Source organism: Pleuronectes platessa, chromosome 1, assembly GCF_947347685.1.
Source record: "Pleuronectes platessa chromosome 1, fPlePla1.1, whole genome shotgun sequence".
NCBI classification, from domain to species: domain Eukaryota; kingdom Metazoa; phylum Chordata; class Actinopteri; order Pleuronectiformes; family Pleuronectidae; genus Pleuronectes; species Pleuronectes platessa.
The window spans coordinates 18,790,113-18,815,833 of NC_070626.1; the positions used below are offsets into that span (position 1 = coordinate 18,790,113).

The 25,721-nt window shown below is 42.5% G+C and overlaps 1 protein-coding gene across 3 annotated transcripts in view; it reads right to left on the reverse strand.

Annotated features, from left to right (window-relative positions):
- Nucleotides 1-1,865: 1,865 nt before the first annotated feature.
- Nucleotides 1,866-25,721, reverse strand: part of zfhx3b (zinc finger homeobox 3b) — a 134,176-nt gene continuing 110,320 nt past the window's right edge. For all 3 annotated transcript variants that reach the window (XM_053427309.1, XM_053427385.1, XM_053427462.1), the window contains exons 7-11: nucleotides 18,125-18,261; nucleotides 17,434-17,634; nucleotides 14,712-14,835; nucleotides 8,827-14,409; nucleotides 1,866-8,605 (exon numbers count right to left, since the gene is read on the reverse strand). In XM_053427309.1, the coding sequence (XP_053283284.1) occupies nucleotides 6,801-8,605; nucleotides 8,827-14,409; nucleotides 14,712-14,835; nucleotides 17,434-17,634; nucleotides 18,125-18,261 (7,850 nt within the window). In that variant the 3' untranslated portion in view covers nucleotides 1,866-6,800. The remainder of the gene's footprint in view (nucleotides 8,606-8,826; nucleotides 14,410-14,711; nucleotides 14,836-17,433; nucleotides 17,635-18,124; nucleotides 18,262-25,721) is intronic.

Genomic DNA, 25,721 nt, shown 5'->3' on the forward strand with positions numbered 1-25,721 from the left:
GGTGCATTGAGAATGATAATTAAATATGGGGCCTAAGATTGAAAAGGTGGACCCTGTACCTTTAGGCCAGGGCAGAATGGGTTTCGAAGCTCACACTGCCTAGGGCCTACGTTAGACCCAGGCGCTAACCCAATTTCACACTGTGTGACTGGGCCTGGCCTGGTTCAGTGCAGCATCTGAGTGTGAGTGCCATCTGGTCCAGGCCTGTGAAGGAAATGGCCTTGCTTTTCACACTGATCGGATTAGGGTGTTTTTAATTCATTCGGGATGTGCCCTTGCGTGTTAATTGGCTCAACATGGCCAATGAATCTTGCCTGTTGCTTGACACAGGATGGCCTCTTTCTTAAACTCCCTTTAAAGGTTTGCTGCTCCTCACATTTGAGCTCTCCACATATTTTCTTAAGAGAATAATCTGATTTCAGGAAGGCTCATGAAAAAGTATTAAATATCTCAAACTATAAAGCCATTCAGCCATGTACTGTACTGTACAGTGGTTAAGAGATCACAGTGGAATAGTAGTTATACTCTTTGAGAGAAACAAATGTACATAAATGTGTTCATGTCAACATTTCTAATGAAAATAGTCTGATCCTGCAAGCAGGTTATATTTAAACAAGACAGTCAGTGTTTATGTTGGAAAATGTCTGTAAGATGTTATATTTTTATATACACCAACTGTATAACTTTACATTGTTATAATTTTGTTCTGTGTAATAAGCAAGAGAGGTTGCTAAAGCAAACCAATGGAAACAGTAGATGCAAAAAAGGCCTAAAGATATAGATTATACCTGCCTTTGAATCAAAATTAACAATTTGATCTTTTTATTGTATCTTAATATTTCTAGGAATGTGTACGAAAACTCATAGTTGAAAACAATATACTTGTTTGCTATAATGCTAATTCTAACCCATTAATTTACTTTTCTAGTAAGCAGTCATTGAGGGTAGATGAATGAGCTTAAGCGAGTTTTTTTAAAGATCAGCTCTCATGCTCTTTTAAAAGAAACTAGTAAAAAAGCATTTCCTTTATTCTTAACCTTTACATAATATCTCACTGCAGGTCACATTTTTCAACCTCATTGTCAGTATTTCTGATTACATTAGTTGCACATTGTCACCACTAATTAATAAGAAGTACACATTTGTTACTTAATGTGATAATTAATGTTAATTTGACGAGGGCACTTACAATCACTACTGGTGGTGGATATATAAGGCAGCAGAGTCAGTAGCTGAAGGGATCTGACAAGATCACTTGAGATGTTAATAGAAACCGTTAAGCCATTATAATTTTAACACACAATGATTACAGGTACAATTGGTTATGTTTTACATGCTCTTAAAGTGACTATAAAATATCACAGCAGCCTCTCAAGTGTAAGTGTACCTCAATTTCTCCTGAAAAGTCAGTTTTGCAGGCGGAGATGGACCAACTTGGTTTTCATTGATTGGGAGAATATCACTGGCCCCCTTGCAGTGTATTGCAATACTATATTTCACTTGCAGCCAGAATGGCATTGTTCCATGCCTATCAGTTTGATGAAGGTGTGTATACATGCAATGCAACATTAAGACTTAAGAAATAACAAAATGCTATGATATGAAGCCCTGGCCTCACTTGCAAGTATCAGTTAGCTAACAACATTACATTTGTATGTGTTCTTAAATAGATGTAGATTAGTAGCAGAATTCGTTACATGTCCCAATTTTAAGTGTTTGACAGTAATATGAACATGACAATATATACTCTACCTCTTTATTTTTTAATGATATATTTCTAAATTCCGACTTCTTTCAAGTGGTAGTCCATTGACAGCAAGAGATCAGATCCCACAACACAGAAAAATGAGTCCAAACAAGTGCAATTTATGCTCATACTTTTTTAATGTATCACAATGAGCAAGAAACATACTTGATGAAATATTTTCAAAGGAGTATATTCAATTACCATCTACAATCAACTTAACTAGGACAACAAGGTTTTGTGACAAAAGTTTCTTTAAAAGTCTGAAGTTCCGTGTGGTTGTATGTATGTTAGTTTCCATGTAATTTGGTACAGTTTGGAAATCTTCATCATATAATTACAGTAACAAAAAAGCTAACAAGACTACAGTATAGAAAAGACATCAAGAACAACATTTTTGGTTTAACTTGCTCTTTTTTGTACATTGCAAGGCTGTTTTTTTCTACCCTCGGATGGGCTGCCTGGAGCCACAGAGCCATGCTTATGAGGCTCGAAGGAGGGGTAATTCAAGGAAACAAAAAGAAAAACTAAAAGCATTAAAAAAACATTGTGGCACCAGAAGTCACAAAAGGAACAGAAAGCTCCAAGTAACAGTTCATCTTTCAAGTTGGAGCAAATGGTTGTTTGGTTGTTAGTTTGGTTGTTAATTTTGGTTAATACGCTTTTTTAGTGTAACTGCCTCTTTAAGAATGACACCTTTGAGAACCCTTCCCTTCTCTCTGTTCTCTCTTTAGATATTGTAATCGACAGAGAGAGGGGTGAGCCGCCGTGTGACTGGAGAGCTTTACTTGTCAACCCGAGACAAGCGCGAGGAAATGAAACAGGTAGCAACATGAACTGGGAGAAATGAAGCAAGCATGTCTGTCCATCCTGTCCTGAAATTTGGAAAACGTCCATCAAAGAGCAGAAGCAGAGGCAGAGCTGAAGAAAGAAAGAGACAGACAGAAAGGGGGGGAATAGGCAGCTGGAGCCACTTAAGTTCAGTTTCATCTAAGGAGTTTCCTCTGTGTCACACATGTCCATTGGTTCCAGAGTCCATTCCCATTACAGAGTTGTCAGTAATCAAATAAGGAGGTTGTTTTAAAGCTGTTTTTGAGCCTGCCTTTGGCTCCCATGCCCAGTTTTGGTTTGCCCGCAGCCTCTCACGTCCTCCTAACAAGATCTCCAAAGCTTCCCAGAGTCCTTTTTTTTTCCTCTTTTCATTACTTCTTCATCTCAGAAAGAAAAGAAAAAAATTGATGTCTTGTTTTAAATATATCTATATCTGTATACAGGTACACGCTCGTTTTCACAGTGGGCAAAAGATGACCTCTACAGCAAAACCTTGTCTTTATCTCTCTCTTTGTAAATGTCCATTAAATCAAGTATCCCAATGTAAGTCAGTGGATCCAATTATCCACAGTAACATTTTGTGCCACAATAAAATATACACTTATCTGGGGCACAACTTGTAGTTTTTTTTGTCTTTTTGTTTCAACTGCATAAAGCTTTGGCCACATTCATATATTCAATCAAAGTAAAAACTGCTCAGTGCTTCGGTATCATTATCTCGTTTCTGATCGTTAGCTTTAAAATTTGATTTTCTAAATTTCAGTTATTCATGATCCAGCTTTGTGGTTCAGTTTGTTTTGGTGTGTAACATATAAAAAAAAAAAGGCAAACAAAATAAGTTGAATTGATGCTGGCTCTTATGAAACACACACACACACACACACACACGCACACACACAAACATACAAACTCACACACAGTCCATGCTGGCTGAATCTAATGTAGAGACCTCAAATTTGTCTTCCACAAAAGAGCCCACAAGATTACACTTTGGAAATTAGAGAGCAAACAGTATCATTGAGACAATGAATATAAAGAACAATATCACACTATAAAGTGGCCAGGTCATATTTTTTTGTTTTTGTTTCTTAATTTCAGCAATTCAAATTAAAGCTTGTGTTAATTTATGATAAAGTAATATACAGAAACTGAAATACAAATACATATGCGAAAATAACAGTACATGTCTGACATTTTTCAAATCTTAAAATAAAGCAAACACACAAGGAAAAACTGTACAACTTACGATTTTTCCAAAATAAAAAATACATATGAACAGAATTTCAGGGAACTGGACTTAGGAGAGAATTAGCAAGCTTGCAGACCAAATCTACGGACGCTCAACAGCATGCTGTATTATTGACACCAAATCTCTGCGAGACGTACTGTAGCACTTAAACACACTTCTGAGATTGTGGCTGTCTGTGATACAATAGTGGCCAAAGGTAGTTCTTCACAAATTGAAATATGTCTGGGTTTTGGTGTAAAAAATAAAACTGCAGATCGTCAGTGAGAGGGCGGGGAAACGTATGCACATCCATTTCCATTGCAACAAAATGAACTGGGTGACTTCTTTGGACATGAAAGCATCCTAAGTATTTGAAAACAAGGGACATCTCCAAAATACCTCCTACTTTTTCCAGAAATAATGCTTTGGAATGAAGATGTCCCTTTAAAGACCTGTAAGCTATGTGTGGAAGTGGCACCCTGCAGACCCATGGGACAAGTCACTGGTGGATTTCCCAGGAGACGGGCAACGACACCTCAGCAAAACAGCCATCATTTCCCTCTGAGACTAGTTGTATGTTGACTGGCATAAATGTCACTAAACCTATGAGACACATCAGTACCAGATGTATTATATACATTTTTTGGTAACCACTATAACTTGCTTAACAAGTGAGCAACAACCTTGACTGGATGGAGGGATTTTCAGCAATGTTCCATGCCAGCACAAAATGACATTTGGAGGTCACTTTGTTCAGCAACCAATGACGCAAAAATGTACACAACAGTTTACAGTCACTTTAAAATGAGCAAAAAAAATAGATTGTGACAATTAAAAGCAATTAAATGAAATCAGTCCTTGCTTAAGAAAAATCCATTGTGATATTTGGAATGCACTGGTCTTTACAAACGTTATAGATCATTGGCTTCAAACATTGGTCTGTTCAAAAAGAAAATCGGCAAAATGTCCTTTGGAACATATATTCACAGTCTTCAAAGTTCCGTTTTTGCAACAAGGAAAAAAAAGGTGTTGCAGAGGCAAGAAATTGGTTTATTGTTTGTTTTAGTTAAAGCTTAGCCAAAAGCAAAATGAGCATGCATCTAGGTACTCTTTTTTTCTTTCAAAATTCTACATTAGCAGCAAAACGTATGTCCTTGAAGACCAGACCTTATACATTTTCTTTAAAAAAAATGGACATTTGAATGTGACAAAAAGTCAAACAAAGATTAATAACCTCTATCTTACAAACTGCAATGGCTCTGTAACGGTGCTACTCCACAATGCAAGGACATGGGGCCCTTTTTGGTTTTTGGTATTTACGTAAAAAAGCTACCTGTTTGCTTGCAAAGAAGCAAAAACGGCAACTCTGATGCGTACTCCTTTATCTTTTAAAACTTTGTTTTCTTTCCTCTAAAAACAGCAACAAATTCTCAAGTATAAAGAAGCCTCTTCTTTATGCACCAATGGTGAAAGTGTTTAGTCTTTGGATTTTCTTTTTGTCTTAAAGCGTGAGAATTATTATTAGTATTCTTTTTTCGTTTTCATTTATGACAACAAAAATGTCAAGATGAAAATAAAGACTGTAACCACACTACATGAAGAACAAAAGACCTGCTTTGTAGTGTACATATCTACAAACACAGGAGAGCAGAGAAAAATAAGTGCGAAGAGAGGAACAAGTAGAGTGAGAAATATAAGTCAGACAGTGATAAGTGCACAAAGGTAACACAAAAATTAAATAAAATAAAACTTTCAATATTTCACCCAGGATCTTTTTCATCTAGGTAAGCACAGTAACAACCATACCATAAAATTTAAATAATTCTTAAAGAGGATCCTTCCTTGTCAGGAGGGGCATTTTTGGGTGAATTTTTCCCAAGAAGTTGAGAATAAGACAGAAATAAAGTTTCGATAAATTACCTGTCCATAAATCTAGTCTATCGGAATGACCAAGACAACATCAAATGAAGCGTCTTAAAGTTGGACAATACAAAAGCTAAATGTACACAAAGTTTTCTTTCAACCTACCATACTGTTTAAATTCATTTCCAATGCAACAATCTACTTAACACCAAAAATGTTCATATCTACCATAAATACAGAAGGTTGTTTTTTTTTATCAAAACTTTTAATGGCCCATTATTGTATCTGCAGTGCTCTCCGTGTCTGGGTATAATGGAATTGCTATTTCCCCCCTTTTAAAAGGATTTCTAATTTTAAAGTCAGCAAATCATTTACCCTTTTTTGAATGCCCAGAAACAATGCCTTATTGAAATTGAATGCAACTTAAAGCTTTCGATTACGAAATCAAGTTCTGCAAAAAGAAAAGAAATTGCTCATCTCCTGATGGAAACAAAATGTGTAAAACATGGATCTCTGTAACAGAAAAACATCTGTGAGCTGTTGACCTGAGAATAAAATAGACATTACATTATTCTTTTAGTTTTGCAAGCCATTGGTATCTGAATTCTTAAATAGCAAGAAAACCGATAGACTATTCTCCCATACAGTACATACTGGCTTTTTGTGACTGTGCTATTAAGTAGAAATGATTACAAAACAAAGGGACAGCTTGTTGACGCTTGTTTCTTCAAAAGGGTTCTTGGGCCATTTGTCAACTTTGAGGCAGTCCATTGCCATACAGTACAGCATTCCTCAAAACCATTACCCAAAACAGAACTGCAGTGATCTTTTCTATTCTCATATATTAGTATGCATGTATTTCAGTTGAGTAAAACAAAAACAAACAAGAGAGACAAGAGAAAAAAAAAAAAAAATGGAAACCAGCATGTTGATATGGGAAAACAATCCACTAACATTTAAATTTTTGGTTACAAGCTTTGGAATTGCAGTTAGTCTTTACACATCTTTTTCTGAAATTGGTTTGTATACTTTTAATGTATTTTTAACATTGCTGCTTTTTATGTTTTTTCCATTTGTGATTTTTTTTGGTCTTTTTTAGTGTTTTTTAAATATTGTCCATCACTGAAAGCTCTTTTACAATCTGATGGAGTCTGTTCCTACACTAGCAAGATTACTACTACAACTACTACTGTCTTTGACAAAGCCAGGCTGCTGCGGCTCCTCCGCCGTTATGCCCAGCCTGTCTGCTGACTTCTGACTGCTGTCAGAGTCAGACTCGTCAGTAAAGACGTCTGTTGGTATCGAGGTCTGAACTCCTGAGGTGCTCAATGAACTTGAGGTAACCGTTGAAGGTGAGGACACTGGAGGAAACGAGGAGGAAGAAGAGGAGGGACTGGCATTGGGCTTCCCAGCTAAAGCTCTGGAGAAAGGGGCCTGGGGCCAGGATTTGCCGGCAGCTGTGGTGTTGAGTGGGGTAGTAGAGGAGGAGCACAAGGAAGAGGAGACAGCAGAGGATGGCATGGTGGCTGATGTTGTTGGCGGGGGAGGAGGGCTGCTGATGGGATGAGTGGCAGACTGCGAGGTAGATGCGGTGTTAGGATTGGGGAAGCAGGCTGAAGAGTGAGGTAATAAACTAGTAGCGTGCTCTTTGGCATTTCTGGCTGATCGCTTGATTGTTCTGTGTTTGTGCAATGCCGATTCCAGGTGTTGACTGAGTGCTTTCTCCCCATCCAACGTAGTGTCACAAGCCAGACAGTCATAGAGACTTCCAGCCGCTGTACCTACGCCACCAGGGACACGCAGCAACATCTCTTGCAGGTTTGCCACAGACTGACCGAAAAAACAGTTCGATTTAACGTGGGTAATAGCCGCTTCTTCCTTGGTGAAAACTGCTTGACATTTGCGGCATGCCAGTGTATACTGCACCTTGGGGACGATGAACTGGTCTAGATGGGGGTTACCGGCCTTGCCATCCATTTCTTTCAGCACAGCAGATACTTTACTACGAGAGGAGGATGAGGAGGAGGAAGTGGGGGGTTCACTATGGGAGTTGCCCTTTTGCGCCTCTGTTTTAGCTGGATCTTTGGCAGATTCTTTACGATCCCCCAAGGACTGAGAGGGAACTGCAGTTTGGCTCGACTTGGGTTGCTGGATCTGCCTCTGCTGCCTCTGCTGCTGCTGCTGCTGCTGCTGCTGTTGCTGCTGCTGCTGCTGCTGCTGTTGCTGCTGCTGCTGCTGCTGCTGCTGCTGTAGTGCCTCCTGCAAGCCCTGCTGATATTGCTGGTAATGCTGCAGCAGGGACCCTGGAGACAGGCCCATCAATGCTTGCGACAATGCTGGGTTGTATGGGAAGAGACTTTCCATACCATACATCGGTTGCAAGTAGCCCCCTTGGAGAGCCCCAGGGATCTGTGGAGAGTAATATGGGGAAAAGCCAGGCATGAAGTAGGGCAGGAACTGGTTTGTGAGGAGAGATGTGGGATCGGATGCCAAAGCTGCCTGCAGAGCCTGAAGCTGGGCAGGATCTACCACATACTCCATGCCAGGTGTGGGCATAGAGGTGGCAGGTACAGCTGTGTCTGGTTTCTCCTTCTTGGCGCTGGCAGCAGAGGTGGATGGAGCAGGAGTGCCTCCAGTCGATGATGGGGTTGAGGGCTTCTCTGTCTTTTGCTTGGACTTCTCCTTCTCCCTTACCCTCTCAGTACTACGTTCTTTGGGGGCTTCAGGCCGGGTACCGGACTGGGTGGTTGAGGAAGTGGAGTTTGATGTGGCGGTGGGACTTGAGTGCGAAGCGGACGTGTTGGGCTGGGCTGGGCTGGATGCGGCAACAGATGATGAGGAGGGAGGCTTGTTGGGTAATCCGGATGTAGGGAGGCTAGGTGAGGGAACACTGGCACCAGGCATGTTCAGGAGGTTTGAAGGTTTTGGAGGAGTTAAAGCTGGAAATTTTTCAGAAACAGAAAAAAAAAGGGAAGAATTAATTCAGGTTTTTGTTTTGAAAATATTATTCAATATAACATGTGTGTTTGTTGTTAAGAGTCTGAAGTAATAGCCATTAAGAGTTTGAATTAATTACTTTACAGCTGAAACAAAACATCTTAAACATAACAATCTTAAATTTGAACAGTTTTTCAGAATGACTGCAAAAATGATGATGTACCTGAATTAGATGAGTTGAAGCTGGAAATAGAGGGGCTGCCAACTCCTGGCAGAAGGACAGGCGGGATGCCTTGCAGATTTGGATAACCTGACTGGAGATTCAGAGCCTGCATTGCCGGGTTATCAAACATCCCCTGCTGCATTGCCTGCTGCTGTGCCAGTCCTAAAACTTCATTGGCCTTCTTAATGCGATCCATCTCTTGCTGGGCCATAAGTTGGCGGACAGTGGCTGGGTCAAAGTATTCTTTTTCCTTATCGATCTGGCTGCCAATGGTATCCTTCACCTTAGAGATGTGTTGCTGTGAGAAAATGTGATCACGAACAGAGAGGCGAGCACTGTACTTGACACCACACAAAGTGCATTCAATCTTCGGCCCCTCGTAGGATGTGTGATTTATTCCGAAATGCTTGGCCATGTTGAGCTTTGCCTTTTTCTCCTTGGCACGGGCATTTTGAAACCACACCTGGACCACTCTCTTTGGAAGTCCAATGTCATTGCCAAGTACCTCACATTCCAGCATAGTAGGAGTCCTGTAGTCGTTGAAACAGGATTTCAACAATTTCAGCTGGAGATTGGTCATCTGTGTTCGAAAGCGCTTTTGTCCAGGTCGATCTCCACTGTCAATGCTCCTGGTGCCTGAGGCTCCAGGACTTGGTGAGCAGGGGTCAGCCATGCTGGACGTTTCACTATGGTCAATTATATGTTCATTTTCATAGTCCCTAGCATAATAGCTTGTTGCAGGGCTTACAAGCCCCGAGGACATCTGGTCGTCATTTTCAAGGAGTGGGACTGTGCATCCAGACTTAGATAAGTAATCACCACTATTCTGGCTGTGCTTTGCATCAGCACTGTCATTATCAGCATTGGCCTCATCACCTGTGGTTGTGTCTGTGATGGCAGTATTCACAGAAGAACAATCGTCATTATCCAGTTTGCTCGGATCAAAGCTGAGATTCACTGAAGACATGGTTGCACTCTCAAAATCTTCCATTCCCTCAACTTTAATGGATGAAGGGCTCAGTAAAATCCTGGGAGACAAATCCATGCCTTTGTTCACTGGTGACATAGAGGAACTTTGTCCATCACTGTTTGTTGAGACAAGTTGGGAGTAAACTGCTGTCTCTAGAGCATCAATTTTTATTTGCATACCCTCCTGATCAGGTAACATACCAGCGAGAGTTAAATTATATCCAGCACGTTTGGCTTCATGCCAGTGACGAGAGCGAATGTGGGCCTCTAGGGCAGTTTTTGCTTTAAAAAGAGCTCGACAAAAAGGGCACCTGCGATGAGCTTGAGCTGGCCCCACTGCTCTAAACTGACCTTTTCTCTCTCTTGCTCTGGTATTTTGGAACCAGACCTGCACTACTCTCTTCTTTAATCCCACTTCATGAGCAATGTGGTCAAGCATTTTACGTGTAGGATTAGAATCTAACAAATACTTCTGATATAGGACCTCCAGCTGCTCAGGTGTGATGGTAGTTCTGAGCCGCTTGTCTCTCTGTGGCTCTTCTCCGCTGTTTGTGCTGTCATTCTCACCTGGACTAGTGCCAGCTTTCTCCTCTAACTTCCTCTTCAGGGAGTTCATGGTGGAGGTGGGGGTGGACGGAGAGGTGGCAGAGCTGCTGGGGATCTGTGGCAATGCCCCAGAGAGTAGCTGACTCGCCAGAAGAGGATTGCTGGGATCAAAAAGCATGAAAGGCATGTCCATTGGACGGTCTAGGAATTGAGGGTGGATGAATTGATTTTGCACAGAAAGGAAGTGTAATTGCTGGTGTTCCTGCCAGTGCTCAAAGGAAGGGAAGCCAATCTTGCACTGCTCACACTGGTAAGGGATCATTTGTTGTGCCAGTTGTTGTGTGGCAGAGGCTAGGTGTGCATTGAGGCTCATGTGAGAGCTTTGTGATGAGGCTTGGCTTGTCTGAGATGCTGAGGGACCGCACTGTTGTTGTTGCTGAGAGAAGGAAGGAGATGAATGTTTGATGGACTTGGAAATCGTTTGAATCTTCTCTTCTCTCTGAGGTCTATGCTCTTGAGCCTCGGACTGGGGCTGATGCACAATTTCCTGCTTAATAGAGGTTATATTTTCTCGAGGATCATCAGAAATGTCTGGTAATTGCTTGGGTTTCTCGTCATATAGGTTTGATGTGGATGCTGGTGATGCTTCCTCTTTCTCGGAAGATGACAGGTGTGAGAATGCTGAAGTGGAGGGTGGAAGTGGGCAGAGACTTGAAGAAGAGGGCATTGGAGTGTGACAGGAAGACCCAGAGGGAGTATAACATTCATTGGAGAGATCCATTGAATCCTCGTTTTGGCTGTCATACTGTCCATCCTCATCTTCATCTTTGTAGCACAGCTTCTTTTGGTGTTTTATTAGATCAAAAATCCGCTGGAAAACCAGACTGCATTTCTTGCACTGGTAGTTCAGATTTGAGGTGCGGATATAGCGGTCATTGGACAATTCTCGTCTCTCACCCTCTTTACTCCCCTCCCCTTGGTTTTCATAGTTCTTCCTGGCCTTCTGGCGAGCATTTTGGAACCAGACAACAATAACACGAGTGGGGAGGCCCAGAAGGTTGGAGAGCTGTTCAAATTCATCATCTTTAGGATAAGCATTGGCATCAAAGAAGTCTTGTAGCACTCTAAGCTGGTAGTCAGTAAACCTCGTCCTGGATGATCTCTTACTTCCATAAAATTCTTGTTTCAGAGGTTCAGGTGAAGGAGGTTTAGAGTCAACTTTTGTATCTTCTAGAGTTGTTGTTGGTGGATTATTGAAATTGTATGGTGAGTCTTTGTTGCGCTGTCGTTCTTTAAAAAGAGTGTTTCTGAACCAGTGCTTAATGACTTTTTGTGGCAGCCCCGACTTGTCTGCCATCTCTTTGATTTGATCCTCATTTGGTGAATTGTTGATATCAAAGTACTGTCGCAGGACCCTAAGCTGGTCATCCGTGATGCGAGTACGTGGCCTTTTGTTCTGCTGCTGCTGTAGCATGGCTGGTGTTAGCTGTTGTTGATAAAGCTGGGCCAGGTCTGCGGCCAGGCTTGGCTCAACTGACTGTAACTGGGAAGTCAACTGAGTGGGCAAAGACTGCATAGACATAGATTGCATCATGAGTGGTGAGAAGAGGGGCAAATCCATTTGCATTGAGATTTGTGCCATTGAAACTTGCGGATGTTGGGGAGGTACAGTTGGAGGTGTAAGTGAGGCAGCAGAGACAGGGATATTTGGTGTGGGAGCTCTTTGGGGTGGAGGGGGAGGAGGAGGAGGAGGCGGTGGAGGAGCTGGAGCTGCCTCTGGTGTAGGGGGTCTCAGTGGATAGAGTTTATCATAATGCTCTCTGTATTCCTTGGCAAATCTCTCTAGGGATCGAAATGGAAAGAAAGCCTGATGGATATGCTCCTGGTGACTCTTTAGAATCAGTATGTTTGAAAACAGCTTGCCACAGGCTTCACATTCCAGTTTCTCTAATCCCTCAATGGGGTCCACCACTCTTGTTATCCCACCTGGACCACTTGATCCTGTAGGTCCAGCTGTTTTTTTCTGAGCTTTCTGTTTGTTTTCATTGTATTGAATTACTAACTCAAACCCAAAATTTTCCAGCAGGGCTTTGGTTGCATTTCCTCGAGCATCTGAAGCAATCCTTGGTGGAGGCAATCCAGTATCATGGTTTATGTTAATTGAAATATGCTGAATATCTTTCTTTTCTCTTAGCTTGCTGTCTGCAGAATCTTTGTTTCCATATTCGTCATTTCTTTCTTTTGTATCCCTCTCTCTTTGCATTTCCCTCTCTTTCTCATTCTGAGAGGAGGAAGGTTTCTGCTTTTTTTCAACCTGTTGAAGGAGAGATGCACTTTGCTGAAGCAATGCCATCTGACTCTGAGCGTGTGCGTGAGACTGCTGCTGTTGCTGCTGCTGTTGCTGTTGTTGATGTTGCTGCTGAAGATGGTGGTGCATCAATTGCTGCTGCAAGCAACTCTGCTGGGCCTGCTGAGCAGAATTTTTTAGATCTTCCAGCAGTGAGGCGGTGGAGGATCCTGCTAGGCCAAGTGCTGAGTTACTGAGGCTCATTTCTGGGTTCAGCTGAAATTCTGCACCGGGGATGTAGAAAGGGAATAACAATTGCTGTTGTTGCAGGGGGAGAAGTCCATCAGTTGTCATTGGGAAGTGCTGCAGAAGGGCTGGGTTGAACAGCTGCGATTGTAAAATAGCAGCCTGCTGTTGGAGCTCTTGCTGAAGCTGAACTTGGGCTTGGGCTTGAGCCTGAGCCAATTGCTGTTGCTGCTGCTGAAGCTGTTGTTGTTGTTGCTGCTGCTGCTGCTGCTGCTGCTGCTGCTGCTGCTGCTGCTGCTGCTGCTGTTGTTGTTGTTGTTGTTGCCCCCTTGCTGACAGCATGTCTGTAAATTTATTCTTTTTCACCTCATGGTTCTCAGATTGAGAGGAGTGGCAGCTCACTGATGAATTCCCGAGGGTTTCAATGCAGTGGCTCATATGGTTTCCTCCGAGAATACTCTGAGTTGTTTGAGACCCAGAGGAACTGTGGTTGGTTGAGCTAGTAGTTGAGTTAGTTGCTGGGATTGGACTAGATGTTGAAATGCTGATACTGGACCCTCCTCCACTTAATCCAGGAGTACTCGCAGAGCTAGGGATCCCTCCTGCTGCTTCGAGTTTGGCTGCCCTAGCTTTTGTTTGGTGTAGAACAGAGCGCATATGAATCTCCAGAGTTGAACTCTGGCTGTATGCCACGTTACAAGTGCTGCATTTGAATGGCTTGTTGTCAGGACTGCTGGTAGGCTCAGGTTGACCACTAGTGGACTCCTGTAGAGCCCTCTTCACCTTGTGAAGGTGGGACACAGAGTTGTAGTGAACCAGAAGAATGTTCTTCTGTGTAAAAGACTCTTTGCATACAGTGCACTTGAAAGGACGAGATGGATCCAAAAACTTCTCCATAGTAAAGTTGGGGCCCTTTCTGAATGGTAAAGCACGTTTAGGTTCAGATCCATTATCTTCTTGCAAGGAGCCAGAGTCACTGCCTGTTGGGCTTTGCTTCTCTTCTTGGTCACTTTCATCTCCCTCTTTGTCGTCTTCTCCAAGAGTTACATGCTCCTCTCCAAGGGATGGGTCAGCCATTACCATAATGTCACCATTCATCAGTAGGCCCCCATAAAGCTGCTGGATATCTGCTTCACTCAGCTCCAGGTGGCTGGTTTCCAAATGTTTCTTCAAGGCCTGTAGTGTTCTGAAGCTTCGCTGGCAAAGGCAGCACATGGTGGCTGCCCTGATCACATGATACTGTGAGTGGAGCTGTAGTTTCTCTACAGTCTTGAAGGCCAGACTGCATTGGTTACAGCGGTACTTGTAGACATGGCGGTCAGAAACAGGCAGCTGAGGCCTTTTGTTGTGGACTTCATTGAAGTGCAACTGGAGGGAGTTGGAGGACTTGAACACTTGATTACAGCCTTTCTTCCAGCACAGGAATCCTGTGGCATCATCTCTCTCTGACTGTTGGTCTTCCAGAGGTGACTTGCGAGCTTCAGCTATTTCTGCTGGGAATGACACACCCTTCTCTGGATCAGCATCTGATGCATCTGTGAATAGGTAAGCTGGAGATTAGAGCAATTCATTAGGTGCCTACATATGCAAAGCATGTTTTTTCCCACATTAGTGCCTACAAAAAGTGATCAAAGTACACATCATGGACGTGCTCTCGGAAAAGCAAAGACAAATTATGCAGAGAGTGAACACCAATTATCGTTCACTTTTTTTTGTGACTTCATACACAGTTAGAAAATTGTCAAATTAGTGCAATATGATTTATTATAAAGTCAGCCATGGTTCCCTTGAGTGGCTTTAATGCACATTACACAACTAAAGTGCATCAGATACTAACCAGCTTGCTTCTTTGCATCTTCAGAGTTAGAATTGGCTGTGGCATGAGGGGTGCTCTGGGACTCTCTGTCTGGACTCGGTACAGGTATGAACATGCTTGCTGGCAGTACTTCAGTTGCTGTTACCTGGAAAAACAAAGCACAAAGGAATCCTGGTGTTAATTTTCTCGCTAAGAGACAATGTTATGTTTTTGTTTATAACCTTCAAGGGAAACTGCAGACCCAAACAGGGGGCTACACAAAGCATGTACCAAGAAGTCGGTTAGACGGATCAATAATACTGTAATGGTCCAAGTACAATTTGAAAAATTTTCAGCGATATATTTCCAATTAAAGAAAGCTAAACAACAATTTTAATGCTAAAAATATGCATGTTTTTTTAATATATTTAAATCCTATCACTTTTCTCATTCAAACACTTCAAAGATGAAGTATTGATTGAAGAAGTACATAGGAAGCACCCTAATTCATAATTTTCTCAATTTGTCATGTGTGAACGGCTGCAACCTCAATTTATTCGTGCCTCTTCCTATCCCGTCCTCTCATAGCCTCCTTTCATCCCTAAAACCTGAGGACTCATCAACATCATCCTTATTAGATCCCTATCAGATCTGTATGTCTGATGCTTTAATCTACCATATGCACCACATGCTCTCTAATTATTCCTCTAATAGACCCAGCTAGAACACAGCTAAATGTAGTGTGCCACGTCATAGAGCCAACAGGCCAGATCCAAATGGACCGGCATTATCCTCAAGCAACAGGGTTTTCAAGGTTAAGAAGAACACTGTCCATCACAAACTACAGACACAATGTTGGCCAGTAAGCATCCATCTATCTCCTTAGTTGTTACCTCTATCTCTTCAAAAATAATACCAGATAAATTGATGCAATCAGCAGGGAAAGTCACACAAAAAACAATGATTTACATTACAAAGTGGAGTGTTTCCAGACAACTGCTCCATTTGACGATTAGAGGAGAGAACACAGACTCCCAAGGTCACTTTTAATTTGGACAGCCTAATTGGCAAACACAGTTCAAAATCATCCAGCCAGACTCCGAATTAATGAAGTGCAATTATTTTCATTACCCCTATCTTATACAGACGGAAAAACGAGACAGGGTGAGCGAGGTAGGAGTGAGGGAATGTGTATGTATATATATGTAATATATATATGTGCAGCAAGACATGAGAGACATGGGACAGGGAGGAGGGGAGTGCAGAGACAATGGGTGGATGGAGGGTGGAAGAGTGAAAGCATCATTATGCATGCTTGACAAGAAATAAAAGTCACCTTTTTCAGAATTAATTAGGCTGCTCTCCTCAGACATGTGAAAAGGATAAAGTACCTTTCCATCTGCATTCACCAGTTAGAAAAAAGGGTGCTGGTTTTAATGTGTGTTATATTACCTCTGTTCTATCACAGTACTCTTATAGTGGCTCAGTACATTACTACCTCCTATAAAAGAAATAAATATTGCCGTCTACCATACTAATGTGCTTGCCATTTACTTTCTAGATGGGGGATGAAGATGGCTAGGCAGCAGACAGAGCGATGTTTTATTCGGTGATTGTCCAGCAAGCTATTTAGCTTCGCGGGTTAGAACAGAACAAAGATTTGCTCAGTGATTTACAAGAAAAGAGGGCTAATAAAATTGTATTTCCCCTTGATGAGCATTAAAGAAGGCAAGGAAAGTATTATCTCATGGTAGACACGGACGTACCCGTGCAGTGCAGCGGATGTAAATATAACTTCAGTCAACGATCAAACGATTGAAGCTGCAAACATATTTCTGTAGGAGTCGAGCTGAGCACTCACACAACATTTTGTGCGCACAGTTGTATACACTGTCTAAACAGGTACTTTTTATATAAAAGCAGATTTTACCTGATTTGCAGTTAAAAATATTATTTCCATTGTATGTACTCTACAAAGTGGTGAAACTATTATTTTTTAACATTCATAATAAAAGACATTGTTTGGACTGGCACACAGGTGATCATAGTCATGGCATGAATGTCGGTGGAGTAATAAATGAACTGGGAGCCGAGAGACCTGCTCATCTTAAAATCATTAAAAAAAAATACAAAAAATGATTATGAGTCCCCCTCCCTAAATGACTGTGATTAGAAGAGAGCTAGAAAAAGGGCTCTCTAATGATGGACACATTAAGACAATGACAAAGAGGAGAAAAATATGCGCCTTGAAAGAAGGGCCCAATCATTTCCAGTGAACCAATGGGATTGCCTGCAGCCATTTCAAAATTAAAAGAATTCTTTGTGTTTGATAAAGGACTGACTGTTGGCAATTTAGAGGAGCGAAGACAAGAATGATAAGTGTTCGCACGGCTAGGCCACTCCAGGGTGACGGATTGATTGAGAGTGAGTGACTCATCTTCTTGGCATTGTTGAATCTTTACACTGGTCCTTGACCTGACCCCACTGTCTGCAATATGACTGGCTATAATGTGTGTATGTAGTAATATGCTGGGACTATAGAGGCAACAGAGCAGCCTTCACTGGCTTTGGCTTCCTCGCCTGTAGCACAAAATATAAATAACAGTGTGGAGATAATGAAGGACGATAGGGAAAGAGTGAAGTTTTGATCATGGTTCAGAACAAACATGATGTTATCGACTGCGCTTTTTCTACTTCAGCATTCTATGACATGACTTTCCCAACCTCCCGACATCCAATCATGTACACACAGTTCAGCACTTACCGTGGCGACGAGCTTTTCAACGCAGTCAGGCGCCACACTGTGGAGGTGTGTGAGGTGGAACTGCAGGTGGATCTTGTTATTGAGCATATCCTGGCACAGTGGGCAGCGTAACATGGGCTGGACAGAGTGCTGTGTCATCACGTGCATTCTGAGACGATTCAGGTCCGTGTTGGTGAACTTGCAGTAGGGGCACTGGTACATCTGGGTGGAGGTGAAGATGGGAGCAGAGAGAGGGGGGGCAGAGGGTTAACAGGGTGAACTGGGTGTGGTGGGTACAGTGAGGCCTGCTTGAAGAGGAGCTGCAGCTCCGGGGTAAAGAGTGCCCCCCCCCCTCCCGAAGCAGGCAGGTCCTTCTGATCACAGAAGTGTGTGATACTGAGCACCCACTTCAAAGTGCTCTCATCTGTCAAAGACTATATTGATTTTCCACCTTATGCACAATTAGCAGCGCAACTGCAGCAGAAAGGCTAAAATAATTTAGAACGTATTTGAAAAAAAAAGGTTCTGCGAGATGGTTAAGTAACTAAATAAGTGAATGTTACTAAAGAACATTTTTAATTTTAATTGATGTGTAAGTTTTCGCTTCATAATGAGGCCTTGGTAATTGAGGATGAGATAACCTTAAGAAATTCAAAGAGTTTGATGAGTTTCATGAACGTCTTTGAACTAAATCCTCTGGTTTTTATCTCACCTGCTCCGCAGCGCTCTTCTCAGCCGTCCTGGGACGCTTCGAGGACAGTTGGCTCTCTGACGTCTCCGACCGTGAAGAGGGCCTTTTGGAGGGGGCCGGGGAATCCGGCTGGTGCCGTTCCAAGTGGCTGGACAATGCTGAACATCGGCACATGAACATGGAGGGATAAAGAGAGGAAGAGGAGACATGTCAAGACAAGGTGAGGACTTGGCAGCCTGGGAGGAGGTCAGTCAATAACACTGGATAAAAGGCTTTGGAATGTCTTTTATATAACTACATTTAATGGGAACAGGGCAGAGAAAGTGTTGTTAGCTAACTCATGTCTCCCATGCTGCTGCACGGACAACATGCTCCGATGGGCTGCTCATACAACACCATAAACAGATAATACAAATATTAGTTGGCCACAGGGTGCAGCTTTAGGTTTCACACCACCACATATTTTCAGTCCACATGAGACAAGGTACACAAACATCTTGCAACCTCATCATACAGTGAGGAGGTTAAAGAGGAACACAAATTGTTATTACTTTTCTTCAGGTACGACTTATCTTTATAAGAGTTTGCTTCACATACATGCACAGTGGCAATTGTCTTATATTCCTTGAATATAGTGCGATTAAAATTATGCTGACATTGTAATAGTAGCAGATTGAGGAGCATATTTAACAACAAAGCAAACACTTCAATCCTCGTGCTTCTTCTGCGTTAACCAGATTTTGTTTTCTGTGTCTTGTCACAGAAAACAAAATCAACAGTAAGAGCTGAAGAAAAAATATTTTTTTACATCTGAGTCAAACGTCCGCCTCACCAGAACTTGTATTTAATAAGAGTGATCGAGCAATTTTAACTTGGAGGCTCAATTGAACCCAGCTTGGAAAAATCCTCATCTTTGTTTCCATAAACAGCTGAACACCGGTGAAATTCTCTGTTTGACCCGCATTTCTGTTCCCAGCTAAGCCTTCCCCTGTGTGTTGTAGTTCTGGGCAAGTGGACTGTGACAAAGAAAAATAGGACAGCGAGATTATAAAAGCTCTTTGCGACCCCTGAGCAAATCTGGATATTTCCTCAGAGCTGGGTTGCATACGACAACAAGCTTTCATTTAGCACTGAGATTTTCGAGACATAAAACATGCCACTGGGCTCAAAGATGGCATCAGACTGATGATTAGTCATACTCGGCATATTATCAGGACACAGCCATGCTTTGGTGCTGTGTTTGTGGAAATAGTATAAAAAAAGGCAAGTCACTGTCGAGTGGCTTCCGGTGTTTGAGAAGATCTCCAATCTATATAGTTACTGCAAGCTTGATCACACAGCTAATCTTTTCTAAGCAAACAACATTGATATAAACAAAATCACATATTTTTCTGTCCATATCTGCAGAGAGAGGCCTCACACAAGAAATCCAGCAAGCCAATTTATAAAGAAAAATAAAAAGGAGAGGTGAGACACCAAAAGTGAGGTGTGAGCAGTGAGTGGAGCTCAATCCACATGGAGCCAGCAGGGGGGAGCTGCAGTAGTAATACTCTTTGTCACCAGTGGAAAGAATTCCGAGTGAAACTTAAGGAGGTGTCTTGCCAATCCCCTTAACAAGCCCATAAAGAGTTAAATTTGGCCTGATTTGTACAGTCCTGGAAGGGCAAATTGGGAACAGAGGGCATTGGTACGGGAGGGGTGGCTTTGGTGGGGGGTCAGGTTAAGCGGGGCTGACCATGCTCCTGCTCCAGACATTAAAACGTCAGCTCCAATCAGGTCGAGGGCAGTTGAGCTGATTACCCAGCGGGGGACCTGGCTTTGGACAGAGCAGCCTGCGAGATCTCCCAGAGACACTGGGCCCTATTAGGGTCCAGTCACAGGCAATCCTATTAAACACATCCGCCAATAAACAAAGGGAATGTTAAACAAAAGGAGCCTCCCATTCCCTGACATTAACCTCTCAGTCATGGCACTGTCCTCAACAATTCCTCCTCGTCAACTCCACTTCAGTCCACTCCTACTTCCCCGGAGCTCGAGGAAAACAGGGCCGGTCGTCTGTGGTCACCTTCACATGTCAACAGTCTGACTGGTCATGGGACTTTTCACTCTATCCACCATACCAGTTACTCAGTATTTCAGGTCCTAGCTCCATTTGATTACGATAATACCTTTATTCTATTAATGCATCTTCTCTCTATTTTTGATGATTCACAGTCCGTTGGGAAACACGATCTCTACACACAGACCTTTCTTCTCTCCTTCAGCAGCTTATTCCACTAATGAATCCAGAAAACTCTGTCTTTCTTTCTGCCCTTCGATTTTCTCCACAACAGCTCTATGATCGACTTCGAGCCTTGCATGCGTTTTTCCGAAGACCCCAGGAAGTGCAGTGTTGGCTGAGAAGTGTTTTGGACGAGTGGTTCTCCCAACCCTGCTCCTTACAGCCATTTATATTAAACTATGCATGCTGTGACATCAGAGAATGATGAGTTTGTAAATAAAACAGATTACCCCCATCAGGTTATTTATTTTTTAACACTGCCTTACACCAACAAGCCCATTTCTAATGTATACGAAGCATAGTTACTAGTTAATAATAATACAAGAGGCAGCTATTTTTTTATTTTTCACAGCTACAAGATAAGGGAGGGGAAATAGCTTGTCCTAACTAATGAGCAAAACATTCAAACAGCTGCCCAAATCAAACAACATCTGTTAAAGCTGTTTGTATCATCTAGTGTTAAGCACTTTTTGTCCTAAGAATACAACTTATTTAGAATGACTTCAGTGACTAATCATTTCTTATGTAAAAAGGAATTCTTTCACCTGCTCTAATGTTCACATAAGAGCAGGTAACACAGGGCTTGAGCCGCAGCCCTAAAGTGCATGCATACAGTACATAGAGTGAGCGTGGACTAAGTAGACACAAGTATCCTCTCAGCCTCATGATTAAGAGGATAAACATAATTGATTATAAGTATATTCCACTTCCACAATTACTCAATTAGCACCAGAGAGGGGACACAAGTGGCTGTTTATGCTGAGGCACTGGAGAGCTGCTGTAAAAGGGCCCAACCAAGCTTTCTCACTCAGGATGTTTTATGTTTATGTGTGTGTGTGTGTGTGAGAGAGGGAGAGAGAAAGTGAGAAAGTGAGAGAGAGAGGGGGACAGATGGAAGGCCTACCCAGACGCTGTCGCTCGTCACGGCCAATTAGGACTTCATAAATCTGATCAATCGCGGTCTCTTGAGAATCCTACACCCTGACACCATCACCGGCACTGTGACTAACATCCAACTACTGTATCCTGTTCTACTTTGTCGATGGTGATGAAAAAACTGACCGAAACATTGGGAGAGCTGGGAATGAAATATAGGATAACTTGTGTGTGTGTGTGTGTGTGTGTGTGTGTGTGTGTGTGTGAGAGAGAGAGAGCGGTTACAAACAGTCTAACAGGGCAGATTGGACACCGGTGTCAGAGCATAGATGCTCATACGTGAGAGACGTGTGTCCGAGATTTGTTCACAACCACTGACCACAATACAGATTTCTGGTGGAGAAGGGTAAAATGAGTAGGAGAGGAGCAATTTAACATCAAGAAAGAACAGAACAGATCAATTGAGAGAGGAATAACTGCAGTTTTACATGTGTAATACTTCAGTAACTTTGTCCTTATTACTTTGAAGTTAATTCTAGTTCTAAGTTGTTTTCACAGAGTGGCAAGTTTTGGAACTTAATTGGAGTATTTATTATTTATTTAAGCCTCAGTGGCTGGTGAGATGAACAATGCTCCTCTGATTAATGTGTAAACCCACACAGAGACAGCTATCCTCAATCAGTGACCTTAATATCTGTCAGGAGTCTGTTACCCTGACCTCCTCTGCCCGGTCATTAGACCCCCCCCCCCCGCCCCATCCAAACCAAACCTCTTCTGACAGATACACGGGGTGGGCTTTTGTTTGAAAGCACAAAAGGCAGAGCAGGAGTGAAGCCAAAAAAAAAAAAAAAAACTAAGAGTCAATTAGGTGATTATTAATTCATGTCCCTTTTCCGTAAACCAGAGGCTTTTGAGCTGCCGAGTCCCGTAAGTGAATTGGACTTTGGCACCTTGTCTCACCTCCCATAGATACACTGTATTATTCAAGCAGCAGAGGGGCTGTCAGCACAGTGCGATGGTCTTTGGAGCAATCGCGCCTCGTCCCTGCTTTCAAGAGGAGAACAAAGATGGCTGCTGGACAGAGTGACTGACACGGCAGGGACTGAATTAACCACAACAGGTCAGCCGCCATTGAAACCCCCCAGGAGAGCAATCACAGCGGCCATTGATGTGCTTTGTCCCCTTAAGGGGTTATCCATATCCTAAAATTATGAGTTACAGCAAACAATATGTGAGGAAGTGGTAGAAAATAAATCCTGGTGTTTCGGAGGGGAAGTACCGTCCTACTATACTGACATGGGGTCCTCATCATCTCCGGAGCCTCTGCCCCCTCATTACCACAGTTCCTGTCTTGCCGTGGCAGCTTCAGTCCTCCGGTTGTAAAAACATAAGCTATCATCCAGCTCGTCCAAAACCGACGAGGCCGCATAGCTTTACGGCCACTTTGCCCAGAACAGCCGCAGTCTGCCAATCGCTTTAAACTCTAACTCACACCCACAGTCCCTCCGCACATGTGGAACACAAGGATCCTCAGCGGTGCACTTTCTGCAAAGGGCGTCCTCTGTTCCCCGGCTCCCTGGAACCTTTCACCTTCACACTGCTGACGGCTCCAGACACCCCTCCACTTCAAGAGAATCCTCACCTCCATTCCCTCGGCATGTTGGCCATTAATATGGAGATGATTCAACTCCCCCAGTGCTACAAGTCTTTCTCTTTTAATGCTATGCTAAGAATGCCTGGATATTGTCTTTTCTTTTTCCTATTCCTACCCAGGTTTTTTTTTAATCTACAGCCTGTGTCAGAGCCCAGAGCAATAAGGGGCAGTGTCCCATTTCATCTAGTAGGTTCTCAGATAATTATTCTGCTTTGAAATGGAAACTATAAGAAAACTAATGAGGCTGCATATGAAATCACAACTTATTATTTAAGTAAATATGTTTTATGTCTGTTTCAAATGTGCCTGTCGGGGGGAGGCATCGTTACATAAAAAGATGGAGGTGTTATTGAAAAAAATTGAAGGACAAAGGAAAGAAATAGATTTCTGCTGTTATTAGTTGGATGTCTGCTTCTGCATTAAAGGGACTAAACTATAAATGACATAATGTCCTGGTCTAACGAGGTGATCGAAAGAAAGGCGAATCCAAGATGAAGAAATGTAGAGGGGTTATTAATTAGCAGCAGCATTAATAATTTCCAGGCCAGTGAACAATAGGACGACGTGATGTTCACCTTTACAGGACACACAGCTCTGGTGCTTGGCCATTAGACACCCTGTGGTAAAACCCATAAACACTGAGCTTTCAGGGAGTTGGCTCACAAACAAGGACAATTTATGGCCTATTATCTTCAAAGACAAAAGGAATTATAATTTGAGGGATGACAAGCACTCCAAGGACGTGATATGAATATGTAAACATTTTCACCGCTGTCTCCAGATTTCTTATTCTACTTAGGGTTTTAAAAGCAATAACAAATCACCGCTGCACTGAATGTCTCCCAGCTTGGAGGAACAATAACATAAAGTTGAATAATTTGATTGTAACTAACCATGAGCATGCAATTTCAAATTCCGCCACAGCTTATATTAAATCTACATATCTGCACTGTTATATGGGGCACGATTTATAACGTGTGCTGTGTCTGTTCCTGAGTGAGCAACAGCGGAGGACTAACAGCACAATGCAGAGCACAATAAAAAAGTGAGCAGACTGCAATGCCACGGTGCTGCGTCTAGGGGATGCTAATCATCATGTTCATTACACCCGACTAAATGAAGCAGCTACAGTGAACAACACAACAGCTGCTTCTCCTGCACACAGCAACACCTGAAAGTGTGCATGTGCATGTTAAAGCACATTTAGGCAAATAAACAGCAGGATGTGGCGCCAAGAACACGCAGAGACACACTCGTGGTGGAGTGGAGCTCGGCCGGCAGCTCAGTCTCCACTTTAACAGTTTCACACATCGGGTGTCGACGTTTAACTGAAAATCATTTGAATTTTTTTTTTTTTTTTCAGCTGCTCTGTGTGAAAATCTACTGCAGGAAAAACACAGCATCAGTTTGGAGCATCCTGCGGAGACAGGTGCTGATTCTGGTTCTGTTCAAGTGACTATGTCACACTGCATCTGTGAGGACATGTCTGGTTTTAACATCTCATCACAAATAATACACAGTTGCTCTTGCGACTCAAACGTCCAATGCCTATTACCTCGCCACAGAAGTCAAAACAACACTTACGCGGTGGATGTTCAGTCAGAAGCGATTAATTATGCGTAAATCTAAATTTAGATTTTATTTATCAGACTCGATATGTGAGAAGTAAAAAAAGCAATGTTTTGGTGCATAATGACTGAGGAAAATATGCACTATTCGCACATAGCCACTGTGTGCGGCAGCTAATCAAATGGTAAATTGGAACCCGCACATCACTTATAATTGGGGCTTCAAAAATACTCCCACGCAGTTGTACCTCAACAACACTAACATTTAAACCCCAGCCAGCGCAGACAGAGTCCTGCATGGCAAGGGATAATAAAAATGGATTTACTGCATGCATACAAGCTGAATGCATGTTGTGTTGTATGCACTTAAGACTGTGACATGACTGCTCGGTAATGGCACATATAAAAAACAGATGTGACATAATTATACTCAAAGTAGACGGATATATATTTTTCTGTAATTCTGAATCACTTAAAGAACTCTAAATAGGTCAAATTGAAAAAACATTTAAAACTGAGTTTTACGAAAAGCGATTGGTTACAGGGTATTAATGAAATACTTTAAACCTTGTTTTTGTCTAATTCCGAGTCTGTCTGAGCTTCATGGACTCTAATGGTCTTAAAAAGGTGGATGATCCGGCCTGAAGTATAATTGTTCATCCCACCCCCACTAAATTGAATGTAGGGAGAAGGGTGTGAAAATAATTATTTATCAAGCTCAATTTCAGAGGAACGGCCATCCTCCCAGCACCAGAATGGACACACCATTTCTCTCTCTCTCTCTCTCTCTCTCTCTCTCTCTCCCCCCCCCCCCCCCACCTCCTCACAAAGGTTCCCAAACTTTCAACACAAGCTCTCTCATATATTTATGTTAAATGTGTCAAATCACATTGTGTCCAGTTCTGCAGGTGCATTAACAAGCCCCTCCTCACCTTCCTATCTCCCCCTGTACTTCGCCACCCTCCTGCCTTTCTCCTCGCTGTATCCCCATACATTCAACCGCTGCATAAATACACCACCCGCTTTAATGGAGGTAAGGATCCTGTTCCTGTGCAGGCGCTCATCCCCTTTTTTCGCCGGTGCTGTCTCAGCTAGGTGAGGAAGGTGTGAGGGAAGAGGAAAAGCAGCTCGTGGCTTTCCGTTTATGCATATTTTATACCTTAGCATTAAAAATGACCCTTTGAATTACTAATCACGCTGCATGATTAATTTGTAGCTACCGCCAACATGAACATTACT